The sequence below is a fragment of the Argopecten irradians genome, chromosome 15 (assembly GCF_041381155.1).
Source record: "Argopecten irradians isolate NY chromosome 15, Ai_NY, whole genome shotgun sequence".
Classification (NCBI taxonomy): domain Eukaryota; kingdom Metazoa; phylum Mollusca; class Bivalvia; order Pectinida; family Pectinidae; genus Argopecten; species Argopecten irradians.
In genome coordinates this window covers 5,646,952-5,672,639 of record NC_091148.1, presented here as the reverse complement: position 1 = coordinate 5,672,639, position 25,688 = coordinate 5,646,952, and the positions used below count along the sequence as shown (strand labels likewise).

The 25,688-nt window shown below is 33.5% G+C and overlaps 4 protein-coding genes across 6 annotated transcripts; 2 read left to right on the top strand and 2 right to left on the bottom strand.

Annotated features, from left to right (window-relative positions):
- The first annotated feature begins 1,051 nt into the window (after window positions 1-1,051).
- LOC138309127 (uncharacterized) lies at window positions 1,052-5,572 on the top strand. Of its 2 annotated transcripts, XM_069250276.1 has the most exons (6): window positions 1,052-1,420; window positions 1,864-1,988; window positions 2,265-2,563; window positions 2,962-3,096; window positions 3,651-3,846; window positions 4,297-5,572. In XM_069250276.1, exons 1-6 carry the CDS (start codon window positions 1,079-1,081, stop codon window positions 4,823-4,825), a joined length of 1,626 nt encoding a protein of 541 aa, XP_069106377.1. In that variant the 5' UTR covers window positions 1,052-1,078; the 3' UTR covers window positions 4,826-5,572. The 2 variants fall into 2 exon arrangements, with proteins under 2 accessions (XP_069106377.1, XP_069106379.1); XM_069250278.1 differs by lacking the exon at window positions 2,962-3,096.
- LOC138309129 (peroxynitrite isomerase THAP4-like) lies at window positions 5,438-9,741 on the bottom strand. 2 transcript variants are annotated; one of them, XM_069250280.1, is made up of 3 exons: window positions 9,316-9,741; window positions 6,505-6,885; window positions 5,438-5,577 (listed from the first exon to the last, which is right to left on the bottom strand). In XM_069250280.1, the coding sequence occupies exons 1-3, from the start codon at window positions 9,616-9,618 to the stop codon at window positions 5,533-5,535; spliced, it is 729 nt and encodes a 242-aa protein (XP_069106381.1). In that variant the 5' UTR covers window positions 9,619-9,741; the 3' UTR covers window positions 5,438-5,532. The 2 variants fall into 2 exon arrangements, with proteins under 2 accessions (XP_069106381.1, XP_069106380.1); XM_069250279.1 differs by lacking the exon at window positions 5,438-5,577 and having other exon boundaries at window positions 5,608-6,885; window positions 9,316-9,738.
- A 2,974-nt stretch (window positions 9,742-12,715) lies between these two features.
- Window positions 12,716-15,777, bottom strand: LOC138309132 (uncharacterized). The gene is made up of 3 exons (XM_069250283.1): window positions 15,652-15,777; window positions 14,534-14,648; window positions 12,716-13,173 (listed from the first exon to the last, which is right to left on the bottom strand). The coding sequence occupies exons 1-3, from the start codon at window positions 15,713-15,715 to the stop codon at window positions 12,996-12,998; spliced, it is 357 nt and encodes a 118-aa protein (XP_069106384.1). The 5' UTR covers window positions 15,716-15,777; the 3' UTR covers window positions 12,716-12,995.
- A 1,828-nt stretch (window positions 15,778-17,605) lies between these two features.
- Window positions 17,606-24,813, top strand: LOC138309130 (uncharacterized). The gene is made up of 4 exons (XM_069250281.1): window positions 17,606-21,992; window positions 22,865-22,971; window positions 23,434-23,524; window positions 23,990-24,813. The coding sequence occupies exons 1-4, from the start codon at window positions 21,500-21,502 to the stop codon at window positions 24,208-24,210; spliced, it is 912 nt and encodes a 303-aa protein (XP_069106382.1). The 5' UTR covers window positions 17,606-21,499; the 3' UTR covers window positions 24,211-24,813.
- The last annotated feature ends 875 nt before the right edge of the window (window positions 24,814-25,688 follow it).

The window sequence follows — 25,688 nt, the reverse complement described above, 5'->3', positions numbered from 1 at the left end:
AATGTAGAAAAGTTACATTGTTTATGTTACTACCGTACCTCTTTGAGCAATGCTTCCGTGCGTATGATAAATAAACAATGTTGTACAATGTACAGTTTTGCACATTCCGATGACGTCGCAATGTTTACATGTTGTGTGTCTGTGAGTCTGTGTTGTTCTCTACAACATGTAACAGTTAGCCTAGATCTACATTATATTCGTATTTTTAACATCTTTGGTTGTACGCGAATGGATAAGATATGTCAGAACACGTCAGTATTTGAGTTGGATAAGTGTAACCAAAACGACCTAGCACGACAATGCATTTTTGTTCACCTCGGCGGACAGACAAGTCCTGTACGTTATCTAGAATCTACTGTGAATCGGCGAGAGTAGGACTTACATACACAATGTACGTTTGGGTGTTTCGAAATATCAATGAAACGGAATCCTTCAATTGTAGCTTTACAATACTTGTAATAGATACCTCTAATATTTATTGAAGTGTTTAAAACAACAATATAAATATAGCTAACATTTTGAGAGCGGTACAGTAAACGTTTACAGTAGTGGGCCTACCTGTGTTTGTACATGTTCCTCGAAACGACGTCCGATACATTTGAAAATCTCTAAAATCCGTAAAGAATGACATGGAACTATGTAAACATCCGTGTATTCAAGGAATTTCAAACGTGAACTGATTAAGTAGAACTCAAGTGATCACGAAATTGAAGAAACTCTCTGTTTGTCACACCTCCTTGACACAGGCGGTTTGAATCGGACGCCGCGTCACAACTACGTTAAATATCCTGCCACGTTATGAATTGTATAAGCATATGAAATCATACGAAGCAAAATATTAAAACCAAACTGCTTTGCACCATGGTGTTTTTAACAACAGATAAATAAAATGATTTATAGTTCCATACCGGGAAAACCTCAGATATATGCTTCATCAGACGGAACTCATTTTATTGGTATGTTCATTGATAAATTGGCGGGAATTTCCGCCACTTCAAGTGGCTGTTCGAAATGCCTGTCGGAACCAAACGATGCCATCCACACGACAGTGTAGTTCGTTTCGGGTTAAATATGGCGCATGCGCAGAAACCACCTGGGGGGACAAACGTCATCTGGGCGTCCTTTGTTTATAGCAACCAAGATGGCGTCGCGGGAATTACAAAATTCTTTTGTTGACAGCATCGCGCTCCCGTCAGGTTTTCCACCTTATAACTCGGTAGCATATGCTTCGATTTTTCAAAGTAAGGTTCCAAACATAAATTTTCAAGTCATTTATGACTTCATGGTCAATAGAAAGCGGCCAGTTGGGGAGTCAGGCGACGGATGTCATCAGCTGACTTCTGTCAAATCGTACCGATCGATGGATAGAGCTGTCGCACATTACCAGGCAGGGGATGTCCAGCAGATTAAATTTGTGGAGGTATGGATGTTTTTAATAGAAACTTATGTAATTTATATTTAATCGTTAGATATATTCGATAATTAAAATTCAAGCGGGCCTAGATTCAGTCGTACGGTGGCCAAGGCTACAGTAGGCCTACACGGTGACCTAATTTTCGGCGATGTTATTGCATTTGTCAATGATGTCAATCTAATTCAAAAGCAAAATTTCAAACCCCATCATTGGTAACAAAGAATATGTATAAAAATTATAAACACAAACTGCTTCAAATGTCTTTAAAAAGCATGTCAAAAGAAAAAAAAATACTATGAAAAGGCGCCACAGACAGTGAAGTAGACTAGTCAAGTAATTAACCAAGAGTTATCTTTCTTTCTTCATGATTTGCACTGACAGGATTGGGGAAAAGTTGCATCTATGAAATAAATAATAGTGTTTTTTCATCTATTGTTTTTTTTTTATAGGTTGATACTGATCTAATTTATGGGACAGCAATGGTACTTGCGTCAATGAAAAAAACGAAATATTCTGTCAACATCGCCTTCAAGAATGAAATACCCATTCATGCTTTTTGCCAGTGTCCTATCGGGTAAGACCACAGTCATTATACATTTTGTAAAGCAGACAAATGAAAACAAATTTTAGGTTGAAAAGTATCCTTTTTTATTTTTTTTTTAAATTATAAATACCGCATAAATGCATTCAGTCTGTCCATAAAATCATTTATTATTTATCTATTTTTCAATTAATTAATTCATAAAATTCTGTCCTCAAGTCTGTTTATTTATTTAGATTAATTAGTTTATTATTAATTTAGATTAATCAATATATTTATGTATCCATTTGTTTTTTATTAATTTTACAGTTTGGCCCAATGCTGCAGCCATGTTGGGGCATTATTATTCGCCATCAATGGGTACCATTTAGAAAAAGATAAAGAAAATTCTCAAATCCCATGTACATCAAGAAAATGTGAATGGAATGTACCAAGAAAACTCCATATGGATCCGCAACCTGTAAACAATATGCATTTTGGAAAGAGAACTGATTGTGACAAGCAAAGTGTCTTGAATTTTGATCCACGACACTCCTCCGACAGAATTTATGATCAAGACCACTACACCAATATGATGATGGAATTAAAGGCAGTTTTTCCAAAATCAGGTTTGTAAATTACCTTCAGATATTTCAGTTTTCTGATATATACATGTATTACCATCAATGAATCAAAAAGATAAAATACTATGATATCTAAACTTTCAGACATGTATTACCATCATAAATTAAAAAAAAAAAATGCAAAAATCTTGGGATTTTATAAATAAATTTTTTATAACCCAGTGATTGTTAAAATTTCTTTCAAAACCACAATCACTATTTTACCTTCAAATTCTAGTTCTCCAGAGGGAGAATATATATAAACATTCAATAGTATAAATATCCCTTCCACAAATTTTCGGCCTCTTGGCCATCTTCAGGTACATAGAAACACAACAAAAGCTAGGTGAAATCCATCTTGAACATTTCATACTATTTTACCAGCAATGTTTTTATATTGGCAGGTATGTCACACTTAGCCATCATTCCTGATGTCACACCACCTGTCCAGAGAGAAGACGTTGTATTGACAGCCATAGAATCTGATCCAATGGAAGAAAGGGCACATGAACTGGTGTACAAGCCAAATAGCAGCACTGGTACATAAATTGTAATTTAAAAAAAAAAAAACAAAAAAAACACACACACACAAAAAAAACAGCATTTCTTTCAGATAAATGTGATTTATTACAATGTTCTGAATTTAGATGATAGTAATGACACAACATTGATTTTACAAAATCTGTACATGTATTATTTATTACACAAAACAACTACCGTATTTGACCAAATAAGCACCCAGGGCGCTTAAAAAAATAGATAAAAATAAAAAGGTGCTAATAAGTCGCAAATCTATACCGTTTTATGTAATTTTGGTCCTTATTTATGCATGGGCAATTGAAATTGAGGCCTCAAAAAGGGGGAGGGGCGCTTATAGGAACATGGGCGCTTATTGGGTCGAATACAGTACATGTAATCACATTAACGATTCATCCATAAAATAACATGCATAATGGAAATATTCACACTTTATATTTAATACAGACAAATTTACATTTAATTTATTACAATTACTGTTTGCATTTAATCAACACAAATGGAATTTATTTTTACAGCTGCAGTAACATTATAAATGTTTTGTCATATATTTCAGTTCATCTCCTAGCACCAATCGATCCCTCTTTAAGCCAATATATAGAAGAAAAAACAAGAGGTCAACGGGAAAGTGTATTGTGGCAAGATTTGCATAAAGGTAGAATTACCAGCTCCGTGTTTGGGGACATACTTCGGGCAGGTGGTAAACCTTTATCCCTGATAGATCGCATTATGCATGGATCTGGTTTAGAAAGGTAACGTCACCGTACCACATTTGAATTAAAATTATAGATGACAAATTAAAAATTCATATAATGTACATACATGACAACACTTCAGTTCTCATCAGCTTTACTTGATCTGTATGCATGTAATACACATGTACACCTACCAAAATATTTACATGTACATATATATATAGATTGTACCATTTGATTTTGTTTGTTTAATGTCCTACTAACAGCTGGGGTCATTTAAGGATGTGTTAGGTTTGTTGGTGGAGGAAAGTCAGAGTATACAAATACACGGAGAAAAACCATCGATCAGTGGTCACACATGGGATTCCAACTCGCAACCCTGAGGTCAGGGGCTTGTGGTAAAATTTATGTTCTGTACATGTATATAAAAAGTATATGCATCTATACTAGTATACATTGTAGCCAATTACTAATTTTAAACTGAAACAGGTGTTTTCTCAATTTTAGGTACAGCACTTTACCCAAACCGATTCAGTGGGGAATCGACCATGAAAGGGAAGCTGTGGGTGACTATATAAAGCTCCAGAACCGGGTTACATCTCTGAGTGTTAGTGAGACAGGTCTTACTCTTCTCCCTTCTCATCCCTTTATTGGCGCGTCCGGGGATGGTAAGATTATTGATACCTCCATGCCCCAAGAAAACAATATTGGAGTTTTAGAGATAAAGTGTCCATATTCTGTAAACGGCCAGCTTGTAAATGAAATGCAAGTGCATGAAATAGTAGAAATGGGATCAAACGACTTTTGTTTACAAAAGACAGAAGAGGGAACCAGACTGAGAAGGAGTCACTGTTACTACGCACAAGTGCAAGGCGAAATGGCGGTTATGGGTATCACATGGTGTGATTTTGTGGTTTGGACCAGTGCAGTACACGGAAACTGTTTTATAGAAAGAGTGTATTTTGATCGTGACTTTGTCTCAAACATGATGCCTCGTTTAGTGGAATTCTATGTGAAACATATTTTACACGATTGAATTCCTATTTCCAACAAACTTTAATTCATATGACTTTATATCAGATATACCAATATGTCATTGTGTTGGATTGCTGTTGTAGGAGAAATAATTATAAAATTAAAAGGTTCTATCTTATTTGCTGAGATCTTAGCTTCATCAGTATGTATGAATTAAGTACATGTATCAGCAAGTATATCTATGTTTGTAAAAAAATATGTACATTGCAATAGTTCATCTGATTAACTGGTATTAATTAAGAACATGTACATGTATACATTATTTTTATTTGCCATCATTGAACCCTCATTGTGTTGACAAAAACATACCATTTCTAATGGAAGATTTCATTCTCCATGGAGTTACTTCCCTTTACTAGCTCCAGATGTTGCAAATGCCATATATATAGGCAGTCTGCTTTGTTTATACCTGTTCTCATAAGATATGTTTACAAAAAAAAAATAAAAGTAAGGAGGGAAGAGAATATAAATAACTATGTGTGATACAGTAAAAAGGTTCAAGCAAGTTTATTGGGAATAAAATTGATTTAAATTTTTTAAGTTTCAACTTTGAAAATGTTTTCTGAGCAATATATCTTTCAATATTTTTAAGCAACAACAATTTAATATCTTGACTGTCTAAATCTTTCATATTTGTTTTTGGTTCTTTTTCATATAATATCCAATTATCAATTATTGTTTTACACAAAAGAAACAGTTTGTGATCTATTAAACATTAACCTTGTACACAGACAAGGGGTATTCTATATTCATGTCTTCTTGTCGTCATTACATTATATATATACCTTGTAAATTCATATATTTACAAGTTAAGTATATATATATATACTGTGCATGAGAAGTACTTAAATTTTAAAAAATCACATATTCAACATCAGGTACAAGTTGAATTGATACTATTGTTATTTCACTCTAGGAAAAATGGGTAATTGCTTATACAATAGGCACATCGAGGTTGGTCAACCAGCAAGCAACCTTAAAACATTTTGAAGCAATAGGTGCCAAAGTTAAGGGCAACACACCATCAAATAAATGAAACTTTTTCACTCGACCAATGCTTCTTTCAACATGAATTCTCACTTTTGCAATTGATTGTGTCGCAAAAACCTCTTCAACAGTGAACTGTGAATTACCTCGTTTAAAGGGTGGTATATTTAATGAACACTTTCTCTCTCTGAGTAAATCTGAAATAGTAAAACCTTTATCAGCCATAACATTATCTCCTGGCTCTAATAAATCCAAAAAACCACTCTCCATAACAATACGGCGGTCAGATACTTTTCCACCCCAAGCATCTGATACATATGAAATAACACCTGAAGGTGTAATACCAATTAAAAATTTCAAAGTCGCATGATGTTTGTAATTTGAATACAACAAATTCTGGTTCACAAGACTTGATGACCTCTGTACAAAAATTTCTGTACAGTCTACTATAATTCTTAAATTTGGGAAGGATTTGAACGCTTCAGGCATGTTCTGGTTTACTAACTCTCGGGAAGGATACACATTAATTAATTTCAACTCTTCATATAAAAGACAGATCCATGACACAAATAAATTTGAAAAAGTACTACAAGAAATATCAAAGCGATCAGCAATGTCCTGCACAAACAGACCCAACTTCAGTCTCATCAATACTGCCAGCAGTTGATTAGGCAATGAAATGGAAAGTTTCATAGGTCTTTTCCTGTCTCCTGGAGTGTTCTGTCCATCCCAGAAAGTCATATCCTGTGCTTTAATTTTGAGGAAGTTGAATAACCATAAAAAAACTCCAAAAGTGGGTAAACCAGTATAAAAACGAGTTGCCTTATCATTCTCTTTGATTTTTTCCACAGAAAAAGTCAGTTTTCTTTCTTTCTCTCTGAGAATGATGTTCTCCTCCCTCAAACTGATGTTCTCCTCCAAGACAGGATCACACTCGTATTGAATACCTGTATTTACATAATTTTTGACGTCTTCTGTCTTATCAGTGACAATGGCATAGTCATGATGGGCCATGGACAGTCTGAGCATTCCGTCTTCTCTTTCCTTTTGCCTCCGAGCTGCTTCCTCAAATGTCTAAAATGTTCAACAAGATATACAGCATATTAAACATACATTTTAAGAATATGAATAATAATTACATAAACTGTACATGTACTGCATGCATGTTGAAAATAGTGTGAAGTTTTAGTTTGGATTATTTTCCTTGGATTATACCCCTTTGGTTTGTGTATGTACTGGTAAGGTGAGTCTATATGAGATTGTGTTGTGGGGGTCAGTCTATGGTCAGTGATAATTATATGAAGTAGTCGCTAATTAACAATAGGAGAGATAAGAGTTCATGTAGTGTTCTCAGTATTAATTAGTTGACACTATTAGCGTTATCAGTAAGTCTGACTGTTATAAGTGATCTTAGAGTTTGTTGATTAATGTGTGTATAAGAAGTAAATATATAATTGTCCTTAGTGTATTAGTACATGATACAGAGTCTGAGGGACTGTAGTGTATAAATATAAATGAGATCATTGTGAGTTAGAGTGTCCAGTTCCCAGGGTGTCGGGTTCTGATCTGGGCTTAGTTGGTCAAGTTCCCACGGTCTCAACTTTTGGGTTAAAAATAGGTATGAGGTCATTTGGGGAGGGGGTAGTTTGTTGTGTTGGTCACTTCCAGGAAAGGTTCTATATTAAGCATATGATGTCATTCTAAACTTAGAATTCTGTGGTACCTATGTATATCTATGTTGTAGCTAAAAGTAGTAAGTGATGTCATTAGTCTAAAATAGTCAGTATAAAAAGGGCTGTTGGGCCTTATTTGAGGCTTTTCTCTTGTTAGTGCTGTAGAAGTTGTGTCGGGAGTTGTGAATCGGGAGACTTAAAGTTGTTGTTAGGGAGATTAAAAGTTTTGTGTAGTTCTTGGATTTTGGATATTATTCGAAACTGTGTTGTGTATAGTTTTGTGTATAGTTATAGTTTAGTTACTGATTTTGTATGACATTTTATGATTACTGGATATAACCCCATACTTTGATTTTACTTAACTTCAGCTTTCCGGGATTTACTTTGAGGAAATTTACTAAATATAGTTATTATTCGGAATATATTGGAAATATTAGTTGAATTCAAACTCCTGGATTACTTCCTGGCATTTCCGATTTCGATTGGAATAAATTATTTGTGGCAAGTATTGGGAAATAAATCTTTGATTACACTTAATAAAACTTAATTGAATTTTATATTTCCCTTGGCCACTGCATCACTTCTCATAGGAAAAACTCTAACTCTTGTATCAATGAATTTACTTGTATTTATTGATAACTAGCGATAGGTATACGCCGACACAATTTACAAATACTCAAACTCAATCTCTCATCCACATCGTACTATAAACCTACATTAATCCCCACTGTGCAAATCATAACCATTATGAAATACAAACCGATACAACTTGCTTAAATGTATATCTTCTAAAAAAAAAATATATATATATAGATATATACATATAATATACAATTGTTAATTCTCAATAACACGTGTGTCGCCTCTGGTCTACCCTCGCTGAATGACACACGTTGTACTTAACACCGTGAACTGCACGTGCAAACACCCTTGCGCCACCTATGAGAAAACTCGCAACATAAGGGAAAATAATTTCCGTCTAATTCGCTCCGCTCAAACCACGGAAATTTTATTTCTGTGTATGTTGTTTTGTTAAGAATTAGCCGCCTGACAACGGAATACCTGACGACAGGATAAGTTTATCTTACAAAGTTGAGAGTAACAAAAACCTTACAATAGAATACACATATGGCAAGACGTTTGAGTTTTAACCAATTATATATGTATTTTAATTATGTTTATTTTCATGCGTTTTTATTGCACAAGTTTAGGGCAATCTGTTATAGTGGTCTGGCACAGACCCTGGTAATTATAGGGATCCTGATGAATCCTTAAATTTGAAATAATATACATGTATCTTAAGATACATGATATTTGTATTTGTACAAGATATTTGTATTTTAAATAGAGATCTGTATAATTCAAATTTGAATATCTGAAATGATGTTGTAAAAATCATATGCACATCCATTTTAGAGACTTTAGTCAGGTGCCAGAAACTCTCTATTAAATGTCCATGAATTTATTCATTTGAAGTACATTAACTGTATGAACAGCTAGTACATTTACAGTATAATATTGGGTACTGGAAGCTTTGAATTCAAATAATTGAAAAAAAAAAAACAACAAAAAAACACTATCATAGAATATCTTACAATATTTGTTGTAATTGGGAAACAAAATAGATAAATAAGCTAGCTCTACAAAATAATCATAGCATTTAACAATACGATTAATTTTTAGAAAACCGTGTGTATTTGTTTACACTTAATTAGGCCTAAAAGGAAACGTACATTGTAGGTACATTTTTTGTACAATGCCATTTTGAATGTACTTGACTTTCATCTAATTCGGTCTTAATTTTAAAAGCCATATACCTACAGTTACCTACTTTACTTAAATTTCGTCGGAATGCCCGATTTGATCTACCTGGGCTGACTGGTTTCTTCTTATAATGGAAGACTGTCGGCGTGTAGTCCACCTCGGATCTATCGTAAGCGTGCCAGCCGCTGACAAAATGGTCAGAGCACACAAACGAATTTGACGTAGGCTGCCAGTCCCTTCGATTGATAGCTTTGATCCAAGATCTTCTCTTATGTTTGTCCACGGGAAATCTAAAAAATTTCACTCCGCGTTCCTTCGCCTGTCCATTTGAACGATTAGTACAGCTCCAAACACTGCAACCCTTCACCATCTCGATCTCGTAGCGAATGTAAACAAACAATGACGGTTTGTCCCCCCAAGCCGCTTGTACGCATGCGCCAGCATCTATCCCGCAGTTAAGCCGAAACGAACTATTAAGGGTAAATTTTGAGCTATGAAAATAATAGTTAAGACTGTAAATATAAGGATTAAAGTCTCTTTCTGGTGGTTCTATCGAAGGATAAAGTTGAGTAGGGTATCGATATTTGTTTCATGGACCGCTTCGCGGTCCATTCCAAATATCGATACCCTACTCAACTTTATCCTTCGATAGAACCACCAGAAAGAAACTTTAATCCTTAAATAGACAGATCGGTCAATCAACTTTTATCAGTCGATCATTGTTTTATAGGGGGTCACGTGGGGTACCGAAGTCCAATGAGATAGGCGGAAAAACAAAAAAACAAAATAATAATCCATATTGTGACGTCACAACCGAGTCGATATTGCGATTATGACGTCACAATACCTCGACGTCGAGTTCTTCGGGAAGATTCTCTCCATGCATTATTTCTCCATACTTAACACGAAGCAAACATTTAAAACAATTATTATATCTAATTTTTAAAAAAAGTTAAGGACCTTTGTTTCGGGCAATATGGTGTTATATTGCCCTTGTACAATTTCAAATAATAAATCATTCATTTTACTTGGGTTATATAACACCATATTGACCTCAACAAAGGTCCATAATTGATATATATTAGTTTTGTGAGGAAAAGGGAATTTTCTTATAGATGCTGTCTTTGTATGTTACAAAGTTACCTCCCTTGCGGGTAGGTATCCATTGTGATATCATTTTTTTCTGGGCGAGAACGTCATTTTATCTAAAAAGTATGACGTAACGCTCGTAAATAGATGACGTCACAATCAACAATCTACCCGTTAGGGCAAATGACTGTGTAATATGCAAAACAATATGTACCAAAGTAGTAGCATTTGAAAATATTTTCTATTCAACACGAAAACGTTTTAACTTCCTTTGTAAACTTTTAAGCTCTATATGCCGTATTCATATCGGTGAATCACCTTTTAATATAATTCATCACCAAAAATTTCTAGTCAAATTAGAGCTCAAATTGAATTTGGCAGTACTGTCAAAATCATGACACTTAGGTCTACAGAGCTATGACATGAGTACAATTGTCCTACAGTTTCATTGTACATTTTGCCCAGTGTTAGAAGGAACGGTGAAATGATTATCTACATTTTTTCATTTAAACATTTAGGAAGCACAAAACAAGAACTATTACAGTGACTAAGTTCTCTCTTGTGACTAGAATGGTTTTTATAAATAATAATATATAATTTTCCTTGCCTTTAAATGATTTTCAACATTTAGATGATCACAGCTGGATGGTTTTTGATACATTATTGACGAAATGTAACATATCAAAATATTCATCACGCTACGCCACTTTTAACCATAAATGACCAAAGAACATTTTAATAATTTAAGCAATATGCAATGCACAACGAAATCAAATTTCATATAGTTATTGAGTTTTTCAGCGTTAACGGTAGTATGAACGTTATAAAAATAATTAAAAAATATAAACTTTATTTATTTTACATCGATTACGAAACAAGTTATACAACTTATGTAAATCACTCTCGATGACCCGGATGTAAGCGCTCGATGGATCTTAGTGTGGGAGGAAACCGGAGTGCCCTGAGAAAAAACACGTGATCGGGCAGGTGACCCCTAACCTTTTCACGTCCGTGCCGGGGATCGAACTCCGGCCGGCTAGGTGAAAGGCGAGTGGCTTAACCACTACACCACCCGATCATCTAGGTTATAAAAATAATTCATGTACCACACGATACCCGCTAACGTTTGTGCGGTACTAGAATTTCCAATGGTGAAAATACATTTTAAAAAGCTTGGTATATATACAATGGTGAAAATCCATTTTAAAAAGCTTGGTATATCTACAATGGTGAAAATCCATTTTAAAAAGCTTGGTATATCTACAATGAATACTATAAACATCGATATGTTCGTGTGAAATGTTGCTTTCGTTAAGAAAAATCCAACTGTGTGCTACCTTCGCGTTGTTCATCTTAAGTCTATTTAAGTTCGATTTATGAGAGAATCGCAAGATAGCTTTCAACTATTCAATAACTTGATGTTATAGGGTGTAGGTTTGGAATTTTTATTTTTGAAAACAGTAATTCGGTACATTTTGTTTGGTATGTCATGTGAGATTTAATGGAAAAAGGGCAAAAAGAAACCAACAAGAAAACGCCTCAAAAACCGGAACTTTCCACACCATGAAAAAATCATGTTTACAGCATACACAACACAATATGGAGAAGTCACGTGACCAATAGTACCGTAAACGTCAATTTCAAACCGGCTTCAGGTTGGAAAATGTGCTGTATCCAAAGTTTTATTGAAAACCAATTGTTTTCAGGATTAGCGCACAGTACCACCAATATCATCTTACAATTCTCATGATATTTTTAAAGATAGTTGTTTTTGGTCAACTTCGTTATTCTGGATGAAAGATAACATATTCCCTAGTGCATCCTCGATACTCCACGGGTTCCGATCACTTACGATCTACACCCCTGGACTATGTCATAGTGAAATTGAAGGCAACTTAGCGGAAAACATTTGAACAGTCACAATCATTTGAAGACTACATATCAAAGTGCACTGTTATACGGCTCTTTTGATATACATCAAAGGAATCAATTACATGTTTTGTTCTGTTGCCTCCAGTTTTACTATGAGATAGTCCAGGGGTGTAGAGATCGTAAGTGATCGGAACCCCTGGAGTATCGAGGATGATCATAGAGAGGATTGACAGTTTTGACTGTGTACGGTACTCTGCAAGTGTACTCACGGTATCACGGTATCGAGATTGGCAGAAGAAAAAACAACACTACTTGAAAAGACGTCATTGTTTTGGAATAAACATAATGCTATTGCGGATACGGAGAACCAAACTGCAAAAGAATCGGTACAGTAAAACCTTAATTACAGTACATTTTCTTACCAAACGCGGCCCCAAAATGTGCCGTATACGGTACCTTTTTATTATGTAACCTCCCCACCGTGCAACAACAAGAAAAGAAATGCATGAGATTAACCAGTTTATTGTTTGTTATCACCGTGTCCTAGTCTGTAGTTATAGCAGCTACGCCGTATATCAGATCGTCATATAAGTCACAAAAAAAGCAGTCATATATAAGTTTATATCGTCATACTAACTATTATATGAACGTAGTTCATTTGTCTTCACAAAAGTCATATTATTTTTCAAAAATATTTTGTAAAAGTTCACTTTCAATAAGGATGAGAGGTCATGTGTCTCAATAGGCAGTTTATCCATAGAGAACATACGTGACGTCACGTTATGTCTATGCGTCATTCTCTTTGAATTCGGCGTTATCGGGGTCGCAGCCATGGGGAAAGCATTTCTCAATGTCTTTACCATTTCGTTTAATAGTAAAGCAGCTGCAGCCATTGATTCCATTCATCCTATATTTATCTTCATATTCCTCTTTGACTTTGGCCCATTTTTCTTCTTGTTGAGCTCTGATGTGATGAAAAAAACCACACGGATACACATATCGAACATTAAATATAGTTTTAATAATAGGGTTATTTTGAACATCATGACCAAACAGCATTAGATTCCGCCTTTGGATATTTAATACATGTATAATGATGATTTCGTGGGGGTTATTTTTGATGGTTTTCTTGAAATATTTTTTCAACGAAATATGATCGATTTGAAAGGACATAATGAACATATACATGTAATACGAAACTATCATGGTTGAAACCAAAAAAGGGAACATATTTCAAACATACGAGTATCTAATGAAAAAGTAAATCGTTTTCTACAAATATTTGCAATCTCAAGAATATCTAGTAAAAAGTCATGAAAGTAAAGTTTTTAAAAATGCATGGAATATATAGTAAAATAATCTAGGCCAGTCTCTATCTTATTTGGCTTACCTAAGCTTAGAAAAATTAATTGTAACTCGAACACTGTATGGTAACGGGATCCGGCCCCGGTTATTTGGTATCTACGTCCGGAAAAATCGTACCCAAAAAAATGAGAGGGGTACGTGCTAAATCGTTCTAAAAACTCGATATTATTTCATTTGTTCATTGAAACCTATCAAAAATTAGAACAGCGAAAGCTTAAAATTTTAATATGTCAAACAATTGTGTGTGAAAATTAGAATAAAGCCTCCTTTTTTGTATTCAAACATGTAACCTGGATCGTATTTCCGTACAAAACTGAAAAAAATGCGTGAAAATATGAACATATCTCAAGATATCGGATGCATTTCTTAAAGATAAGATGTTGAATAAAGAATAAGAATAGAACAAAAACTATCTACCACTTCAAATTTATCGTAAATACATCCTTTGTGCCATAATCGATGATGTTTAGTGAGCATGTTATGACTAGAGTGTACGTATTTGGTACGCACAAAATTCCGGATTGGTATAACAGGTAAATCCAGGTTACATGTTTGAATACAAAAAAAGGAGGCTTTATTCTCATTTTCACACACAAGTGTTTGACATATCAAAAGTTAAAGCTTTCACTGTTCTAATTTTTGATAGGTTTCAATAAACAATAATATCGAGTTTTAAAGCGATTTAGCACGTACCCCTTTCATTTTTGGGTACGATTTTTCCGGAAGTAGATACCAAAACAACCGGGTCCGGATCCCGTTACCATACAGTGACGAAGTTAAAGGTGATTTTCATATAGCTGGAGTTTTTGTTTGCATGTACCTGGGTATGGCCAAGAAGACGATTTTTTTAAAAGCAGACATGTTGTATTGTTTAAATTTGATATTTTTGATTATTTCAAAATATAACAAAATGGTATTTGTTTGTCAAACAAAACATTTTCAATTTTGATTTATCTTACCTTATCCTCTCTTCAGTCTTCTGTAATTCTAAATACTCTTGCCATTCTTCGAACATTGCGCCTTGAAAAGAAATTTCTCTCTTATCTGTAGCTTTCCCATTCACATCTCGGTTGACTGAAACATACCACAAATTACTGCAATTAATTAAGCATATTGTTGTATTGTTTACGTGGAGGGGGGGATGGGGCGTAGAGGGGGGAAGGGAGGGGATGGTGGTTGGTTATGATAATCACACACGCACACATTTATGTAATGTTTGGTTTATGTATGGAACTAAGTTGCATAATTGCAAAACACGTGAATTTATCGCAAAATTAATAAATTAGCGCAATGTTTCCAGCGATAATCGCGAAAGTAAACACTCGCAAAAATATCCACGCTTGCAGTATTCAATTCAATAATGATTTTCAATTTTTGAATGTAAATTATTAGATTTGATAAAATAATAAAAAAAATATTTCATTATAAATAAATGCTGACAAAACGCACTGAATGTTTTCTTACAATAAAGGACAGTTCGTTTATTTATTTTCTTAGAGATGCTCAGAGCAAAAAATAATATTTATAATTCAGATACATTTGATGTTGAATCGTTCCTAATTAACAGCAAATATTTATAAAAAATAGTTTGTTGCTTTTGTTGTCTGCTCCTGTTTTGTGTATATATAAAAATGAATATTCGCCGGCGGTGTAGCATCTTTAAAAACCTTTTGTCAAAAGAATGTTTAGATTATTTCTTTGTGCAATTACTTGACGCATTTTTGTTTTTGTGCAAATTGCAAATCTGAAATATCATCACATTGATAGATTTTAAAGTAAACATTATAAGACGTTATCATTTTATCACCGCTTTCACTTTTATCATTTTTTATCTAATGAACCAACCATAAAACTGAAACAAACAAACAGGTTTGAAGTTATTTATACATTTTGTCAATAAAACATTCACAATTTTATCGCCGCTTTCACTATTCACGCTGATTTCTGCTTAATAAACTTGCCGTACAACTGAGAAAAAAAACCGGATTTGAAGGTATGTATACATTTTGTCAATAAAAACCTGCATCCTTTACCCAAAGAAGACGTCTTGGGCATGGGGATTCGCCATTGTATTTACCGTTCCGGGCGAGAACCATCGACACCGCCAATCCCAGGAGTAAAAGAACCGTCTGCCAAGTCATGTTCCTGTATATCCTGATTCCCTACCAATCCGCTGGATTTTCACTGCATTGTTGGTTTGCCCAGCGCAAGGCTAACTAGGAACACCAATTTATACTGCTCGCCAGACAACAGAAATAAACGAAAGAGCTAATGAATGAGCAACACGTGGCATGCGTATTCAAGTAAAACACGTGATGTATTTTTTCAAATTGTTATTCTAATTTTAGTACGAACTAAAAAAGGACTTTGATGCAAGGCGATGAATTTTAAGTAAGCGTGTCCTTTTGTTTCATTATCAGTAAGTGGTTATTGCTCCGAGTCATTTTCTGGAAAGACAACCTAACGTAAACAGCCACGTCATACCTGCTCGAGGGATCACATTTCTTTGCCCTATTCTAATATACTTTTCAATAGCCTTTATTTACATAATGGATTCCGTCGTTCATCGTTTGTCTATCTTACAGTTGTGACAATAAAGTTTACGTCAACATTTTATCTAGTTATTAACAGTTAATAAATCAAACCATAACCCCAAATCAATTCCGTCTTTTGCTTATTCTAGAGTTGCAGGTAGATATCGATTGTGACGTAATCACTTTGTGAGTATACTTTACGTCGTTTTCTCAGAAAAAAATATGACGTAACAATCAAAACTTACTCGTAAGGACAGATAACTTTGTAATATACAATTGCACAATGATTTACAGAAAATAAAATACTTAAAAATAAAAACCAAATCTTTAACACATCTACCGAAAAGTTACATATGTCATAAATTATTTTGTTAAATGTATGCTCGCATAAAGTCACATATATTGTGGATTTCACTATGACGTTTTGTAACTTCTTGAACTGTTTGTCTAATGAATTCCATGAATAACCTTTAAATGCTTCTTGGCGCTATCCGATTGGCATTCACACTCCCATAGTTGTCAACTGAATACAGTTCAATGTTTATATTACATTTAAAGATGCAATCTCGAGTTATATTGCATGTATAAAGAATTCATTATCGTCAAAGACGGAACGACCATCTTCCATAATCGCTAGCATGACAATGATTACGTCATAATGATAATGACGTATTAATAAGCGGATGGCAGTTCAAAGACTTTTTTACAATCATTACGCCGTTGTTTCTGCTGTTTCAGTTGTTGAAATTCGACGTTACAAACTGCAATATATTTAAAGGCTGATTATAAATAATTTTTAGCCAATGAAATTGTTCCTTTTTTAGAGTAATCACTAATAAACAAATAAATTGTTCCCCGTGATAAAATTGCTTATTATAGCTTGATAAAGCGGAACTTCACTACAATCATTTCGCCATATTGAATATAAACACATTTGTGTCACTTGTATTGCTATGGTTAATGCTATTGACAATGAATTATGTGAAATAATTAAATATCTTTAAGAATTACCTTGTACAAAATAATGTAACAGGTTTTCGTAGAAATGATATTTTCACGATGCGTTGACAGGGCTCGAATTTCAATCTGTTTTACTAGCTTTTTTGAAAGTAGATATACCAGAGTAGCAAGTGAAAAATATGCATCGAGTTATTTTAGAAAGTGTTTTTTATCAAAGACAACTGAGGGAAATGACATAATGATTGTGAAAAAATGTTTTAATGGAAAATATTGGGACACAGTTGTTACTATACTGTATTCACCTTACACCATCATGCACAAATAAATGATTATATATATAACAGAACTGTAATTTGAATATAGATATTTAATCATAAGTAAAATGATACTTTAGCAAGTACAAAATTAGGGCAAGTGACAAAAATGTAAAATCCGGGCCCTGTGTCAGAAGTGAATGAGATCAGAAAACTTGTTCCTATACTATATAATTTTTTATAGATAAGATATTAATATTTGTTTTGTTTAATGAATCTTGATTTCTTAAAAAATGGAACTGGTTTTTTTTTAATTTCTGATTCATTGTGTAAATCTTCGATTTTTATCATGTAGTAATTTTAACGAATAGACAAACTGAACAGACTATTGTAATTACAACAGTAGTTTGCGTAGATTACGGACAACAACATTTGCAGGTTATTCCCAACCTTCCTGGTATTTGGAAAATAAACGGTTTGGAAAAATTGGTTTATGATTAAATCAATAAAATATATCATTTATTGGGATGAGTACATTTTCAGAATTTGTTTTTGTGGTACAGCATTAACTACCATGCACATATTGACATATTTTTGTAGAGTCCCAACAATTAATAGCTTGTGGAAAATACTGCATTTAATACAACTTCGTAAACAATTTAAATAGAAAAAATAAATGTTAATCTTAATAATGCGGTGTCGTCTTGTTTCGCTCCGTTATCCTAGTATTACCGTGCAGTAGTTGACTATCACTACTATATGTGTCAATGAACCCTCATTATTAACACCATTCTAGATACTTCAGGGGTTAATATCACTGACGTTGTATCTACCACTGGACTATCTCATAGTAAAACTGGGGGCAGCCCAGGAAAAATATCTGAACCAATCACAGGCCCACAAAGATTTCCTTTGAAAAGAGCGATGTCAAACTTCAAAGCCAAACAGTCAAGCACAGTGTCACCATTTTACTATGAGATAGTACAGGGGTGGATATAACGTCAGTGATAGTAACCCCTGTAGTATCGAGGATGTGTTAACACAGATTTAAAATGTTTGGTGTTATAACTTCATCTCGCGCCATTAATATCAATGTTTTGGTATTATTAGTGTTATTCACATTTTCATTTTTGTTTTGTTTCGGAAATATAAAAGGCATTAATTATAAACAGCCAATTAAAACATATTCGTCATATACATAACCGTCCAATACAGAAATAAATAATAAACAAATAAATAGATAAAGAGTAAATAGATAAATAAATGAATAAGTAAATAAATAAACGATTATATAAATAAAAACATATTCGCCATATAAATACCCATCCAATACATATACAGCAATAAAAATAATACTTAGTCTAACAAATTAATAAATAAAATAAATAAATAAATACAATAAAAAAAACCTTTTGATGACATACAAAAAGGCACTCCTACCCTTTACATTGTTAGTGCAAAACAGAAACTCCATGTCAGCTACATCCAATCATTACACAGGCCGTGACCTTTGCTTTCTGTGTACTAGCTCGATTAACGATTATCACATGACCTCTTTCTTGCTGCGTTTATTGCGTATCATGATAACAAGAGAAATTCCTCGTAAATCTGTAGGTCGAGTGTTTGGGCTGGAGAGTAAATATAAGCCCAAATTCAAATTGATAACAACACAGACATTACATGTGGCAGGCATTACATATTTGATCAGTCATAAAACATTCGAGCACTTTACATGAAAAAAAAAAGTTTATGATAATTTAAAATGGTAGATATCACGACCTTTTTTTAAAGTTAATATGTGAATATGCATTGTAAAACGACTTTGATAATTTTGTCTAGCTCTGTGTTTAACGTTGATATCATACTACTCATATGCTGAACACATTTTATTGCTATATCAGCATCAGGATTGGACACAAGTTAATTAAAAACTTATATACGTTCTCTCCTTTAATATTTACATCTCATATAACATAAAAATTATAAGATGGCTTTATATTTTAAATATTATACCATAATACTATTTCTTAAAGAGAAACAGATAAGAGAGAATAAAGAGATGAATACAACATCAATGGTTTACATGTAATAAACTTTTGAGACATATGTATAATTAAAAACTTTGCGCCATCCAACACAGTCGACACTTCAAAAGCTATCAACAATCATTTTTACTAAATATTCGTCAAATATCGTTTTATGTTTCCAGCGTTGTCTCGATTACCGCGCATTAGTTGACTATTATTGTGCGTGCCACTAGCCAAAAAACAGCGAAACGAACCTTCATCTTTAACCTAGATTTTCTATGACATCGAATCATGCCTTTGTTTATTTCGGTGACTTTTTCTAAGGCCCCTGCTCTTGAGGTATAATAGTTTGCAATAAACTTTTGTTTCGGAAACGTTATGACTTAATAGTCAAATGTTATTGCATTGCGTATTAAAGATATATGTGCTGTAACTTGTAACTTGGCAAATTTTTGACATGCTCTTCTTTTCTACAGCAATTTATTGAAAAGTGCTAAGTTTGATGCTTTATTTATGTTAAGATAAAAACAACTCTGCATAAGTCACTTTAAAATTACTAATAACACTGATAATGTGAAATATATTTGTAGACTCAACTTGGCATTTGTTATCTGACAACATGTACTCATTTTATTGCACTATATGTGTAAATGTTTTGATTTTGGAAGGACTGCCAAAATTCAATTTGAGTTCTTATTTACTTTATAATTACATTTTCACTGCAGTCCCTCCTTGTTTCTTTACCAAGCGCAGTTTGCATTCATATAGTCTATGAACGTCAAGTGCATATCATGACGTCATTATCATTGTGTCGTCATAATTGTCGTGCCAGCGATCACGGAAAACGGTTGTTCAAATGGCTGTTCCATCCATGACGATAATGAATAATTAATTCATTAAAGATGCAAAATCCTTTGGGATTTCATTATAAATTTGTAACCAACTGTAAATACAAGCGCTTAATGTTGAATTTGCCTCTGTTCAGTTGGCATTCATATTGCTATGATTGCCAACTGAAAGACGTTCATTCCGTAAGTCAAGTTAAAATCTTTGCATGGTAGGTATTGTATTTCTTGACATACATGTAATATTTGGTGGTAAATAACATATGAAGAGCTCATCTTGATTACTTAGTATGAAATATATAACATTAAGGCATGTCGAGCTGATCGGCTGTATTGTAAGCATCCGTATAAACCCTCCTCGATACTCCAAGGGTTACTATCACTGACGTTACTTTCATCCCGGGACTATCTCATACAGTTATGGCACCCGAAGAAACAGGTTGATGTACATCAAACAAATTGTATAACGGTACTTCGTGATTGAATGTGTTGCTTTGAAATCGTTTTCTCTGTAACTTTCAAAGGAAGTCTCTGAGATTGGTCAGCTATTTTTTTTCTCCTGAGCTGACCCAGTTTTACTATAAGAGAGTTCAGGGCGGATATAACGTCAGTAACAGTACCCCCGGAACATTTAGGATGCTATCCACAAAAACCTATTTACAATTATATTAATTTATATTCTTCATCATCTTCATCCCTACCGTACGTCCTGGACAAATATGAACTTGTGTTTTTCTACTACGAAACATACCGAACTATACAAAAGATACTTAGAAATAATATCATTTTGTATATTTAATTAAATTATATTTAACGAAAATCACATACAAATAAAAACTTTTAAAAACCGTACATGGCGCTAGTGGAAGTAGGATCTTTAAGACTGTCATATTCCATCTTAAGATAGTTAATAGAAGACTTCTTTTGTGGGTTTATTGAAATTGAGTTTGATGGAAATATAAATATAGTTGGTTATTATCAGAAATGAGTGGTGCACCGCATCAAATTTAGTTTGAGGCGAAAATTGAAAAAAAAAAATAAAAAAAATTCCAACATGTGTTAATGATAAAATGGGCGATTCTCTCCCTCATACTCACGGGTGTTATTTCCAATTTTGACAGGGAACAGCTCTCGGACATACTGTTTATGACGGCGACCAGTTTACTCAGTAACTGTAGACAAAATAAATACATATGATATACAGATATACTGATATCTACGCTCTCGCCACATTTAGTGTTGAACCAGCCTGTGGTCAACACTTCACAAAGAGTATCCGTCGAGTCCTGTTTTGTTCTCACCAATATGTTTCTATACAAGCTTCTACTGACCATGGTTAGCATTGTATATGCTTATCCACAGAACCCTAGTGGTACCTATAGTACCTTGTCGTCACATGAAGGACCTAGCCTGGCGGACGGCGTGGCACTGTTTTTAAACAATTGTTTCAAGGATATCGATGGAAAGATCGTTGTAATAGACGGGCGATGTGACGCTTTGGAATCTGACTTACACTCGGCGAGAAGAAATCTAACTCTCCCGCCAGAACTGCTTGACTTAAAAACCAATGTGGCTGTAGAATTAGAAAGGTTTTCTCAGACTTTGGGAGGCTTTCAAAATAAGCTCCGTCAACTGAGATCTGCTAAGGAGGAATTATTGAGGCGTGCTTTACGTACAACTACAACTCCAGTACCGACTACATCCACGACAACAGCTGAGGAGGAGGATTCGGGATCCGCAATGCAGGGGGATGGGGCGGAGTTGGTTAAAGACTACGCCGATTACACCGACGATACAGGTAAGAACAATAAATGCCTCTCTTATGCCTGGGAGAATGTGGTTTATATAAATGTAATACAATTTATTGTAATTAAATTATCGGGAGTACAAAAGCAATAGGTTATTTGTATATATGTAGTTGAGAGGTATATGTTAAATGATAGATTGTATACAAGGATTAGATATAATGAGATGTTAAAAATTATGTGAAAAAAAGTATATTAAAGTATGTATGGTTGTGTGTTTATGAATCTCCTCCTGTGTGAGGACACTTAATGTTGTGTAAAGTTATATTATGATATGTAATATTATATGATGTTATGTATTATTATAATTTAAAAAAAAAAGAAAATTTGATTTGAACCATAAAAAGGATAATAAAATACAGTAATTACAAAGGTCAATTGTTGCGAAATATTTACACATACAATCGCGGAAATATTCATGATTGCTATACTTTTGTTATTTTCGCGGAAATCGTTTTTTCAGTATTGTACGGCTATTGGTACTCGGAAAATTGAAACCTAAATGAAATATGCACAGACATATTAAATATATAGGGAAGCCGCTCGGCGCCAGACGAAGAAACGTATTTGTTGTATTTCATCACAACAACACCAAACTAACAAATACATAAAATAATTTGATTTACCTTTGGTATAAAAATCAGATGCAAAATAAAATGACCATTCAAACGTGCGAAGCATACCATGAAATATATCAGAAATAATCATGCGTATGCAAAACACATTCAATGGACGCGGTTCTTTAATAACAAATAGACTGTGGTAATACCAGTAACGACATTGTCTTTGCCATTTTGAAGTTTCATTTTATGTTAATATAAATCAAACCGAGGAATTTGATAAAGTTTCCTTTTATGTTTTACAGAGAGCGTGGCAGTGAGTTGTCCTCCCGGCTGGATATCTATCACAGGTTTCTCCAAATGCTATTATGTATCAAAGAGAAACGAGAAGGCCAACTGGAAATCAGCAAAGGTAAACTAAATACAAATATTGACTTTATTGGAGTCATACAGTGAATTGATAGCCTATGAAATGTAAAAGTTCACGCTATATCACCATATGTAGCCTTGTACTGCATTGTACATACATGTATAGTGATATTCGGATTAACACAAATCTGCGTATTTTCGCTTTAAAATCATTTAAAAACATTGTGCAGATACGTTATATAAAAATAGATTTCTAGCCTATTTTTTCATGTACATTTTTAAAATTTAAGTATCACGTCAAAAATCAGAAATTAACCAAACATGATATGGTCTTTATGATGGCATCCACAACACATTTAACTGTTTCTGCCAAGACTACCAATATTTTCGTAAAATCAACAACCAATTTCTTTGCAATCGGTAAAGCTGTATGTCATTTGATGACATAGGATCAAGTTAAATATTATATCACAAATATAACTAAACTTTTAAATCTTGGTTACAGAAATTCTGTTCGAAGAAGGGTGGTAAACTGGTCGAAATAAAGACAGATGCGGAGGCAGAGGTTTTAAAAGACGCAGTCATCCCGCCTCTAAGTAAGTTCATGTTGTTGTTTTTATAAACTTATTCTACTACTAAACTTAATTTTCAAGGAGAATCATATAATCACACATTTTTATATTTCTTGTTTGATATGTTATTTGCACACTATTTTAATTACTTTAATATTCATCATACTACCAAAAACATTTAAGTAAATTAACTGAAGATAAATCTAAAAAAAATATCGAGCTATCAATTTCTGTTTAGATGTTATGTTGTTGCGTTAAATATTGATACTTGGTCTTCAATCTGTAGGTGTTTAAGAGGTTACTAAATGCATCGTATTAAAAGAAATTTATACTTCCTCAATTTACATAAGAAAAGCAAATACATTGACAAACAAAATGCACAAATGAAGTCTTTTTAAAACGTCTATTTTGTATCAAATATATCACTATTGCCATTGAAACAAGCTATTAAATTAATATCTATTTTTCTGTTATGTTTCATTTATGAAGGTGTGTATCACTATGCCTATGTCGGACGAATGAGAAAACCAGAGTCAAACACGTGGGTTTTTCTAACCAATGAGGAGCCGGTGGATCTTTCAATTCGGACCTGGCACAAACCGGAAATAACAACAAGAAACGACTGCGGCTGCGTCAGTCGTGATTCCGATTTCGATATGACTGATTGTGTGTGTTCTGGCGTGAAGATGTATTTCATCTGTGAGAAATAAGCATTTTTTTCTTCAAATGATGTTCTTTACCGACATTGCCTTTGCGTTATGAAGTCAGGCATGTGAAAGATTCTTTGAAATACTTGCATCTACAAACGATGATATCGGTTGAAGCAGTGTTGACTTGCTACAACTACCTATATACATGGAATTCAGCCATATACATGGAGCTAAATTTATTGCAAATTTGAAAAATGTTTACAATGTGGCACAATGACGCAATGAAGAAGCATGTATTAATGCAGGAAAGCTTCGTTCGGACAAATTAATGAAAATAATCTGCTTGCAATAAATAGTAGCAGGAAAGCTTTGTTTGGATGATTCCATGTGCTACTTGGAAGCAGTGAAGTGATGAAGTAAAGACATGCAACAATATGTAAAACTAGATTTAATAACACAATGCACTTAAAAGTTTATGTTTGTGCTCTTTTTGGTCTCCATATCAGTCAAAATTTCAAATATAATATTTAATAATCAAATTGCAGAATTCCCAAATATCGAAAAGGAATTGATGTAAGCTTTAAATTTGTTTTCCGATCCCCAAATATTCTATTTTTTGTATGATCATTTAGGGATACATGAATAAATACTGTTGATACAATTGATATTGTAATTTTGGATCATTGAGCTGAAGTTGCTATGGTAACCATTCTAAACTTACATATATTTTGTCAATATAAGCCAATTTTGAAAGTTTGTATTCAAAACGTCGTAGAGCGTATCATTAAACAAATCAGTAATCATAAAGATCTATCTAATGTGCCCACATAAATATTAGGAAAATATTAAATAGATATATATATATATATAGTAGTATATATCAATAAACATCCATTGATGAGCACCGGTAGCTGCAAAAGCGCTAGGGAAAGCAGATTTGTTTTGATATTCATTCATTTATTCATAGTATTATGTATATATCTATAAAGTAAATACTCTAACGTGTAACGTGTTCACTCTAATGTTTCTTACAAAAATAAAACAAGAAACGAAAACGGCAATTTACGCACATGTCCGTTTGTAACCATGGCAACTAGAACTAAAACTAAAAATATCCGATTATTATCAAATCTAGGATATGGTTAATATTTCAAATACAACTTATTTTTAAAACTCGGTTAAAAGTTGATGATTTTTGGGCCATAAATGGCATACATACAACGGTGTACTGGTAGTCCTTTATACCGATATCTCCTTGTGAATGTGGGTAATTCTGTGTCGAGGTTTATACTACTGCGGATGTCGTAATTAAAGTTTCTTTTTAACTAGTTATAAAATTACTTTTAAAATTATAAAATTTCATTAGAAATAGTTTCATTAGAACTGACAACTTTACTTCTTATTTAGTTAGAGTAACAATCGGTTTAAAATAATGATGAGAAGAATTAAGTATATTTACTTTTTTGAAGACGTAATTTCTGAACTATGGACTTTAATTTGAATTTTCGACTATCCCTGGTCACATTATGAGTCCTAGA

Bases quoted from the DNA above. Each gene is read 5' to 3' on its own strand.
- LOC138309132 (XM_069250283.1), bottom strand. From the start codon at position 15,715: ATGACTTGGCAGACGGTTCTTTTACTCCTGGGATTGGCGGTGTCGATG. The intron at 14,649-15,651 runs GTAAATACAATG...GGTATGTTTCAG, and splicing joins GATGGTTCTCGCCCGGAACG to TCAACCGAGATGTGAATGGG. The intron at 13,174-14,533 runs GTAAGATAAATC...TCATCACATCAG, and splicing joins AAGACTGAAGAGAGGATAAG to AGCTCAACAAGAAGAAAAAT.
- LOC138309130 (XM_069250281.1), top strand. From the start codon at position 21,500: ATGTTTCTATACAAGCTTCTACTGACCATGGTTAGCATTGTATATGCT. The intron at 21,993-22,864 runs GTAAGAACAATA...TATGTTTTACAG, and splicing joins CGATTACACCGACGATACAG to AGAGCGTGGCAGTGAGTTGT. The intron at 22,972-23,433 runs GTAAACTAAATA...TCTTGGTTACAG, and splicing joins CCAACTGGAAATCAGCAAAG to AAATTCTGTTCGAAGAAGGG.
- LOC138309127 (XM_069250276.1), top strand. From the start codon at position 1,079: ATGCGCAGAAACCACCTGGGGGGACAAACGTCATCTGGGCGTCCTTTG. The intron at 1,989-2,264 runs GTAAGACCACAG...TTAATTTTACAG, and splicing joins TTTTGCCAGTGTCCTATCGG to TTTGGCCCAATGCTGCAGCC. The intron at 2,564-2,961 runs GTTTGTAAATTA...TTATATTGGCAG, and splicing joins GGCAGTTTTTCCAAAATCAG to GTATGTCACACTTAGCCATC.
- LOC138309129 (XM_069250279.1), bottom strand. From the start codon at position 9,618: ATGGTGAAGGGTTGCAGTGTTTGGAGCTGTACTAATCGTTCAAATGGA. The intron at 6,886-9,315 runs GTAGGTAACTGT...TGAACATTTTAG, and splicing joins TCCGACGAAATTTAAGTAAA to ACATTTGAGGAAGCAGCTCG.